Raw genomic sequence first — 9,956 nt, forward strand, 5'->3', positions numbered from 1 at the left:
TCGCCTAAACCAGGCAAATTTTTCATAAACCACCGGAAAAATGCGTGTTGAATAGCATCATGGCAGTTCTATGAGACAAGGAACAGATGAATGAGCACATATCGCACAAAAGACTTGTTTGCATGCATTGCTCGCTAGAGCAGACAGAGCGCCGCCTAATACAACCGTCACAGTAGCTGCTGCAACTGATGGACGATCTATTTCCTTTACCCTCTACCCCTGCATCCACCTCCAGCCCCCCTTCCAGCCAGCTAAATGAACTGATTTTAATCTTGATATTTGCTTCCATTACTACTGTTCACTTTTATCACTCCGACACCTCCCCTGCAGTACACGGCATTGCATTTTTTTGCCTCTCTCCTGTTCAGCACCGAACGGACATTTGTTCATTTGAAACTCTCGCCCACCTTAAAATAGCAACTCACCAAACTGGAAGCCGAAAGCTCGATAGAGTACTACAAGGAAAAGGAAAAGTGAAGTTTAAAAAAACGGTCGGTACCACTTCAATAGCATGTCGAAAATATTCCAACAAATCCCACCAGAATCCCCTCTTACAGGGACAGGGTACCGGGGTACGGAACTAGATAGCGCTAGGCTTCAAGCGTTCTCCTGTGAATGTGTTTTTTTTCTCTCTCTCTCTTCAGCTTCCCAGTTATTGTTTTTTTGCCCACTTTTACGCAAAAGGATTTAATGGAAAACCCTCGTTTCGCGCTTTCGAGTAATTTATTTTGCACCAAGTATTTTTAGCACTTCTTTTAGGTATGTGTGTGTATGTTTCCTTTTTTCTCACTTCAGTCTCTAGAGTTTTAAGAAACACGGAAAGGGATTTTCTCACCATCTACTTCATTGGCCCAATTAAAATGGAAACGAGCAATGGATTGAAGAGATTTTGAAGATTTTTTTTTAAAGATTTGTGTTTTGTTTCAGCAAAGCAAAAAAAGAGCAATGGTGGTAACAGCATGTTTTGTTGGTAAAACATGAAAACGCTCAAATGATCGTTTATGAATCATTTTGGTTTATATTTTTACTTAAAGTACTGAAAAAAATAAATAGTTAAATGAAGTTGACATCAACCAATTAGAAAGTCAAATAAAATCTAAAAAAATTCATACTTATATAGGGAAATATCCCATTCATATAAGGAAATAATGTAAAATTCAAACCAAACAAAAGAAGCATCTAATACGAAGAAAATCTTATATTTTCTATACACCTATAAATCTTGTTTACGTATTTTCCTCCAAAAAATCCAATATTAATCCAGATAATCAATACATAGACAAGCAAAAGTGCACTTTTTCTCGCTAAAATCATCCCCCCTCTATGCAACGCTTTCGCGTAGTCTCTTCAAATTTAGTCCCGCTTTACTTTTAGCTCACTTCTTCGTGCATTATTGAGCATAGAACTTTTTCACACGTGCACGTGCTGGGGAAAATAAAACACGCGCTCCAACGCGTTCCAGAAATAAAACATTCCAAACGGAAAAAAAATATCATCCCCACTCTCACCTCTCCCCTCGCTCAATGATGCAGCAGTTTCACGCTTCCGGGCATCGAGCATCACAGCTGGGATGAAGTGATAAATTATTAACTGGAAGTGTTATTACGTGAGTACGCGAGAAAAAAAGTCGGGGCCAAACGATACGAAACACGTATAGGAAAACGGATGTATTTATCTGTATGTAAGCTGGGAATAAGACACTGACACGGGTAGAAGAAGGAAGAAACAACGCTCCTGAGTGAAAGTACGATTCATTCATTTCCCTCCGGAGATGTAACGGAATGGAAAAACCATCACCATCGCAACCGGAGTATCGCATGTTCAAATCAAAATTACAACGATAGGAGGACTGTTCAAGTGTACGGTCTTCCGGACGGTGCTAAGGATTCCCCCCTTCATAGGGTTAGAGGTTTCGGGCGCCACACGTCTTTTAGCCAATTATCAAGCCACTTGTAAACGATCGTGTGCCCCTGGTTGAGGGCAGCAAACAAGAAACGATCCTTTTTCCAACATCAGCCACACTTTGCGAGCTTCTCATTGTGAGCATCTCGTATTGCATATCCCTGTGGGATTCTCGCATCTCGCAGGCAAAAGACGGAATGACGGTTTACTACCCCACTAGCCCACCGAAAATGAAAAGAGAAAATAACACTAAAGTGCAATCAAACCCCGAGTGCGCCGCGAAAGTGTATGAAAGTGTGTGGCTTTTGAAAGCGGAAGCGCTGGATTCCTACATCATCATCATCATCATCAGTAGCAGCAGCAACAGCAAAACGGGGGAACATACAACGCATACAACAACAACAGAAAAGAAGGAAAACAACGACCAAACAACATCGCCGTCTCTACGGTACTGCTGCCAGATTTCGATCATGGCTTGCTACGACGTTGTCTTATCCCGCGAGTGCTGCTTGGATTTGGGGAGGGTTTACCCCCCCCCCCCCCCTCGTATCAAGCTGTTTTGTTTGCTCCGGGTTTCCCCTTTTTAGTGCACCGGGTGTGACTGAGCTGAGGATTTGTACCAAAAACCGGCGAGAGAGATAGTGAGTACGGAGCTTTTGTGCAACTATTTTCCCTTTTTTCTGGTGTTTTTTTGGTATAATGTCGGCCGTAGTTCTCCCCCGAGTGCTGTTTGCTCATTCGGTATTACGTGTGTGTGTGTGTGTGTGTCTGCCTTTTTTCTGTTGTTCTTCAACTCTTCAACACTCAACCCAACCGTTGCACGTGTGTATGTGTGTGTGTTTTTTTTTTCTAAAAGCAATTGTTTCAGCACGTACTAATTGCCATTTATCACACTCATTCTCAACTGACGCTTTGCACTGGCCAAAAAAGATGGATGGTTGGTTAAGCTGGTACGGGTGGAAAAAAATCCAGAATTTGTTCTGTTTCTACACCATTCCCGGTGGGCTTGTGTTTTATCTAGCTTTACATTGAACGGGATATCGAAATCCACATTGCATCGAAATAGATAGCGTTGTGCTTGTCCACAGAGAGGCACAAGGTGATGCAATCCATTCGCTTCTGACGTGTTTTCTCAAATGTACGTGCTTGAAGCGAATACAAATGTTCCGTAACCAATTGAAGCGTTAAGAGTGCGCGCACACGAGAGGATTATCGATCGGGTGTTCAAGAAGCCAGATCGAACCGTAGCAAGGAGGATGCTTTCATTTGACTAAAGAGAATCATTAACAACGTGTCTAGAAATATATGCAACGAAAGGGCAACTGAAAAGCAGTAAAGTATTATATCCCAAGAAGAGCTATTTCCACCACCAAGAACAGCAAGTGCTCACCGTTTCTTTAAAAAGTAAAACTCCAAAGAAAGTGTCTTCACCAACCACACTCCTCCGAAAGTGGTGGACATTTTCGAAACATAAGAAAACTGTCAATCGAATACCTCGTTGACACCACGAACCGAACGATGCGGTGGTGCCCGTACCGCGCGTGCTGGCGTGGTGGAAAAACCCATCTAAAAGTGCCCCGGGCAAAGCGGATCAGCACAAAAGGGTACAGACAGAGAGAGCCGGTTACGGTTCTGGCACGGGGAATAATATTCCGTGTAAATATTATGAATAATAAATGGATTGTTTGGTTACCTGTTTGACTAAAGCGGACTGGCGAGGCGAAAAAATGGGAAAAACACACTGCTACACCGCCGCGTCGGCCGGATACGGTTGAAGAAGGTTTTGCGGTCGCACACGCTGTGCACCGGCGACCGGAAATGAAGCTTGAAGTACTGGTAGGCGCTATTTAGGGTTCTGTTCTGTCTTCTGTATGCCACAACCCCTGCGGCGTGGGTGTTTTTTTTTTTTTATTTTTCACCATGTAGTATAGATCATGGCAGACGGTGTCGGTGGATACTTTTCCTAATTGTGCTGCGCCCACTCCAGAAGGGCCCCCCGGGGTGGACACTGCGAAACGATTATAGGATGGAAGGCGTAACCGAAGAAACCGCTGAAGATGGTTTTGTGGTATGAAATTGAAATTTTAGCTACCATCTAAACATGTTTTTTTTAAAGGAACGACTCAATAGGGGGAGTAAATGGACGGCGATCCATGAAATGCTTTCGCCATTTTTGAATCCCGGAGAGATGGTTTTGGGGGTGTGTATTTGTTTCTTTTTTTTCTTTTCACTGGTATCTTCACAGAACTGCGATGGCAAGCAATGAGGGGGATATTTGTTGCTTGTTTTAGACCAGTGGTTCTCAAACCCGGTTTAAAAACGGTGACCATGTGCTCATTGTGTTTTAAATATTATTGATATTTTTAGTGTTTATTTACACTTTACAGTCGTTGCAACAATTGCTGGTTCTAAGTCACCTATTTTTGTCTCTTAGGCACCCATTTTTGATTGTAAGTCAATCGCTTTATTTACAAAATTGAATAATAACGTCTGTATGGCATGTATTAGGTGTAAACAATGGCTTAAGAATGTATAAAATTTCATTATTTTCAACAAAAAACAATCAAATTACACGGTTTTTGTATTGAAGGTGATGTAAAACTACTATTTGCCATAAATTTGGTTAGATACATTGTAAAATTATTATAATTTCTACAAGAGTAAAAAATTAACAACTTACAGACAAAAATAGAGATGCGTTAGAGGCAAACGATGATACGCACAGTCAACAATTGATGTCTTGGAACCAACATTTGGTGACAACGACCATCTTCAAAGGTTATTTTCAAACGGTTGATGGTAAAACGACAATAAAGTTCAATTAGTAGTGGTTTTTCTCTATTTTTAAATTAAAATATTGCCTCATTGGAACATCTGTTGAATCCCGAATTCTTTCGGCATTCGTCTTCTGCAAGTGGAAGTTTTAAATAAAAGCAGGGAGGTAGATTCACAGATTACTACATGTATGTGTCTTCTTCGTCATAATCGAGAAACAGTGAATCAAAATAATCAAAAACAATCCTCAATAATTATTCAGAAAACGGTAACATACCAATGCAAATATTAGACCAATATGGTTTATAAAACATTAGGCGTCTCCATCAAGTCACGTGGTCGCTTTACACAATGAGTGTTCATTAAATAAACATACCACTGCTTCGATAACGATACGCATAATATGTAACCGATCTCAACTTAAGACCAAACACTACCAATTTAATTACATTTATTACTTGCACTCTAATCCTACGTACGTCTGTAACATGCGCATGGAATTTTCTTTCTGGTGCATAAAACAATGGAATGCATTCAAACAGGTGATGGCGTAATGCGAAGATATACTCTGGACGTTGCTTCCAGATCCATTTCACATCCCTTGATGCGTCGTGCAATATCAACCATTTTTACATAACAAAGGGGGTTTCCTCTGTTTGATTGAGGAATGTATCCGCCCGTCCCGTGACGGGATTTCCCCATAAAAGCCTCCCTAAAAGCCCTTAAAATAGAACCTTTCCTTTGCCAGACGCTCCAGCGCTTCATAATTGATGGCGCTCGCCGTGAACCGAAAATAGAGACCACCTTTGTGTGTGCTGTTTTCATTGCAAAACGTGCCACATTCGTACCTAGGTGCTAAATGATACGTCACACAAAAATCAAAGCGTGTAACGTGCACACACACATATGCTCACAATTTCGAACGAAAACGTTTGATAGCTCACTCACTTTATTACAACCACACCGTCACAGGCTTGACCGGTTCCAGGAGTGTCCAAATCTGCCGATCGGCAGGGCGTTACTCAATTAGCGATATTAACATTTCGTGATGCACCCGACACGGTTGTCACGTGTATTTTGGCACCGCGACGCCACCGATTGGCGAGCCTGGTCAACATTGAAAAAGGTTTGCCGGTTCTGGCCGGTACGATCGATCAGTTCGGGTGCGTCGCTTGGTGAAGCAAGATCGCAAAGATCGACAAGTTGGTTCGACATTTAGAACAAACGAACGTCTTGTTCTTCGAGTGGTTTAGTGAAGTGCAAGTGGCAAGTGAAGAATGGCTCATTTCCTCGATATTCCGTACGCGGACGGTTTGATGAGACGTAAAAGCTCGATAGCATCGAGTGTGCTGGCGAGACACTATATAAATGTAAGTGCTGTTTATCGTTTCTTGACAACGGAATTAAGTTGGAATCGTTAGTCCTATGATCACGTGACATGTGACAACTACGCATTGGCCATGGCTACATTTTCGCTAACTTCTGAGCGAGAAAATTACCACGTTGAAAGAACAATTGCAGGGATAGTGTACGACAACAAATGAAGTTTACGTTGCTTATTCACTTTTGTCCTTGTCCCTAATTTCTCACAATTTTGCTAGAACGCCAGCCGAAGTATCAATAGCTCATGCGCCCAAATCAATGAGTCGGATAAGGCTAACGATACAAACCACAAGGTGTTTGTGCAGCTGAACGAGCTGACCGGCAGCGGAGAAAATCAGGAATGGAAGCAGACGGCCCGCTGGATCAAGTACGAGGAGAACTTGGAGGAGGGAGCCGATCGGTGGGGCCGGCCACACGTTGCCGCCCTGTCGTTTCACTCGTTGCTGAATCTACGCCACTGTCTCGAGACGGGAGTCGTCCTGATGAACCTAGAGGCAAATGACTTGTCCATAGTTGCGCATCGCGTAGTGGAGCAGGTTCGTTAGGAGTACGTAGCGCACCCGGTTCTCTAGTAAGAACAGCAAATACTCCCTTCTTTTAGATGGTCGCTCGTGAGTTGATCCATGAGGATGATAAGCCGGTCATCGCACGGGCACTGCTGCTGCGCCATCGGCATGTCAACGAGAACACGCACGGTGGAATCTTCTACGGCTCGAGGCGGAGGTTAAGCAGCTTCACGAGCATTCTGGTGAGTGTGATAATTTCATATTTTTTTGGACATTGTGCTATCCAATGTGAGCTACAAAATTTCGAGCTTATTACAATCTTCATATTTCTTCACCAACGCTTAGAGTGTGAAGAATGACAGCAGAAAACCACGCATCATACCGGTAGTCGAGATCAATGGTGGCCAAAGTGAGATGAGACTCAACATCAACGACGAATCCTACACCTCTTCCCAGGAAGACATCAAGATGTGCACAATTCTGAAGCGCATTCCCGAGGGGGCCGAAGCCACGACCGTCCTCGTCGGTACTGTCGACTTTCTCGAGCAGCCAACGATCGCCTTCGTACGGCTGGCGGAAGGTATTCCGATGCCGAGCATTACGGAGGTACCGATCCCCGTGCGCTTTCTGTTTCTTCTGCTTGGGCCTAAAAAAACCGACCTGGACTACCATGAGGTTGGCCGGTCGATTGCAACACTCATGTCGAACGAGCATTTCCACGACATCGCCTATAAGGCGGACGATCGGGAAGAGCTGCTGTCCGCAATCGATGACTTCCTGGAAGACTCGATCGTGCTGCCACCGAGCAAATGGGAGCGTCAGGGACTGTTGCCGTTCGAGGAGCTCAAGGCCAGAAGCGACATGATCCGATTGCGCAAGAAGAAAGCACTGGACGAGATGATTAAGAGTAAGCAGCCATCGCTGGTCACGAGCGAAGAGGAGAAGAAGCTCCTGACGGTTGGTGGTGGTGGTGGTGGTGGTGATGGTGGGAGTGATGGGAAGAAACCGCCCAATAACCCGTTGGAGAAGACCAACCGTCTGTGGGGTGGAGTGATCAACGACATCAAGCGTCGCTACCCGATGTACAAGAGCGACATTATGGATGGACTCAACACGGAAACGCTGGCGGCGACCATCTTCATGTACTTTGCGGCCCTCTCAACGGCCATCACCTTCGGAGGGTTGTGTTCGGATAAAACCGACAATCTGATCGGCATCTCGGAATCTCTGCTATCAGATGCGATATTCGGTATGGTGTTTCATCTGCTTGCCGGACAGCCACTGCTCATCATTGGCACGACCGGTCCGCTTGTCCTGTTCGATGAGGCACTGAATCAGTTCTGTATCTCGAACGACTTCAACTTCCTTACGGTGCGCGTGTATGTTGGATGTTGGCTGGTGGTGATCGCTTTGCTCGTGTCCGCGTTCGAGGGTAGTGTGTACGTGCGAATGTTCACTCGCTTTACGCAGGAAATCTTTTCCGCCCTAATCACGCTACTGTTCATCTTTGAAACCACCATAAAGCTTGTATCTGTGTATGTTCGACATCCACTGTTGTCTGAGTATGTGTACAAGAATATAACTGTTGCGCCCCTTCTACCGATGCCTTGTCTGGAGGTGAGCAATGGCACTACTTCGATTGGATTGCTCGAAAATAACCTAACAATGGTCGTGAATGGAACGCTGGGACTCGCCTCAAACATTGATCACCTGCTCATTCCGGAAGATACTAGGGGGCCCAGGAACCAACCAAATACGGCGCTTTTCTGCACCATCCTCATGTTTGGAACATTCTCGCTGGCCTACTACCTGAAGCTGTTCCGTAACTCACACTTCCTGGGGCGTACTGCGCGGCGTGCGCTCGGTGATTTTGGAGTGCCGATCTCGATCGCCATATTCGTACTAGTTGACTACCTGACGCCACAGGTGTACACGGAGAAGCTAAGCGTACCCGAGGGTCTCTCACCGAGCGATCAAACACGCCGTGGATGGCTTATTCCGATGGGTGGCGTTCCCAGCTGGTTGCCATTCTTGGCAAGTATTCCCGCACTGTTGATGTACATTCTGATCTTCATGGAGACACACATTGCGGAGCTGATCGTCGATAAGCCTGAGCGGGGGCTGAAGAAAGGTTCCGGTTTGCACATGGACGTTGTGTTGCTGTGTGTCATTAACACCGTGTGTGGGTTCTTCGGTATGCCGTGGCATAGTGCTGCTACGGTCCGATCGGTATCACACGTGTCAGCCGTTACTATCATGTCTAGGTAGGATTATTATAAACAAAGTTGAGTGTAGAAGCAGAGATTAATTGGGGAACCTTTTCCACAGGACTCATGCACCAGGAGATGCGCCACACATCGCGGACGTGAAGGAGCAACGAGTATCGGGTTTTGTGGTATCGGTCTTGGTGGGTCTTTCAGTAGTAATGGCTCCGATCTTGCGCCTGATCCCGATGTCTGTGCTGTTTGGTGTTTTTCTCTACTTGGGCATTGCTTCCATGAGCGGAGTGCAGTTGTTCGAGCGGTAAGCATACAAATGACAGGGAAAACTGTTCAGTGAGCATTTGACCAATGATCGTTCTGGCTTTTCCTAAACAGATTGCGCTTGTTCCTGATGCCAGTTAAACATCATCCACAAGTGCCATTTGTGCGACGTGTTCGGATGTGGAAGATGCATCTGTTCACCTTCATACAGGTACTAGCGTTAGCCGTTATGCTAGCCGTGAAATCATCACCATTTGCAATGGCATTCCCGTCCTTTCTGATATTCATGGTGCCGATTCGGATACAGATGGAGAAGTTTTTCACGCCCCTTGAGTTGCGAGCGGTAAGGATTTTAATTAGCCTATTTTAATGCAATTGCATCACAAAATAACATTGATTATTTTTAGCTGGACAGCAGTCAACCGAACGAAGGAGCAGAAGATGAACCCGATTTTTACGAGCAAGCTCCCATTCCTGCCTAAATAATATCGATTTATACTTAAAAATATGAAAGTACTCAACAGATTTATAACTATGTGTTTAACAATTATATTTCTTACCTTTTACAATGATGAATAAAGCTTTTAAAAGATGCATTCATTGTACCTTTTCCTATCCCAACACGCAATATTTAAAAATCCGTTCCCGAAGGGATGCCAGAAATCAAATGTCTAACGAGATGAACCGTTGCACACTGGACTCTTATCAATCCAACGTTTTATGATTCTCTCTTCAAAAAACCCTACACAATCTATTGTTTTTAGAATACAATATCAATTATTCATATTACTCTGCATTTAAAGTAAACAATAAAAACAAAATTGCAAACAACTATCGAAATAATAACGGTCATAATTTGACATGGAATTCAAATTCATCTTTCAAAACCGTTTCAATCCGTCAACAC

General features: G+C 44.2%; 1 protein-coding gene across 1 annotated transcript; it reads left to right on the forward strand.

The window, feature by feature from the left end:
- Nucleotides 1–5,824: 5,824 nt before the first annotated feature.
- LOC1270117 (anion exchange protein 3) lies at nucleotides 5,825–9,644 on the forward strand. Its single transcript, XM_308789.5, has 7 exons — nucleotides 5,825–6,047; nucleotides 6,279–6,596; nucleotides 6,662–6,808; nucleotides 6,912–8,830; nucleotides 8,895–9,089; nucleotides 9,164–9,392; nucleotides 9,457–9,644. Exons 1-7 carry the CDS (start codon nucleotides 5,955–5,957, stop codon nucleotides 9,529–9,531), a joined length of 2,976 nt encoding a protein of 991 aa, XP_308789.5. The 5' UTR covers nucleotides 5,825–5,954; the 3' UTR covers nucleotides 9,532–9,644.
- The last annotated feature ends 312 nt before the right edge of the window (nucleotides 9,645–9,956 follow it).

This window comes from Anopheles gambiae, chromosome 2, assembly GCF_943734735.2.
Source record: "Anopheles gambiae chromosome 2, idAnoGambNW_F1_1, whole genome shotgun sequence".
Taxonomy (NCBI): domain Eukaryota; kingdom Metazoa; phylum Arthropoda; class Insecta; order Diptera; family Culicidae; genus Anopheles; species Anopheles gambiae.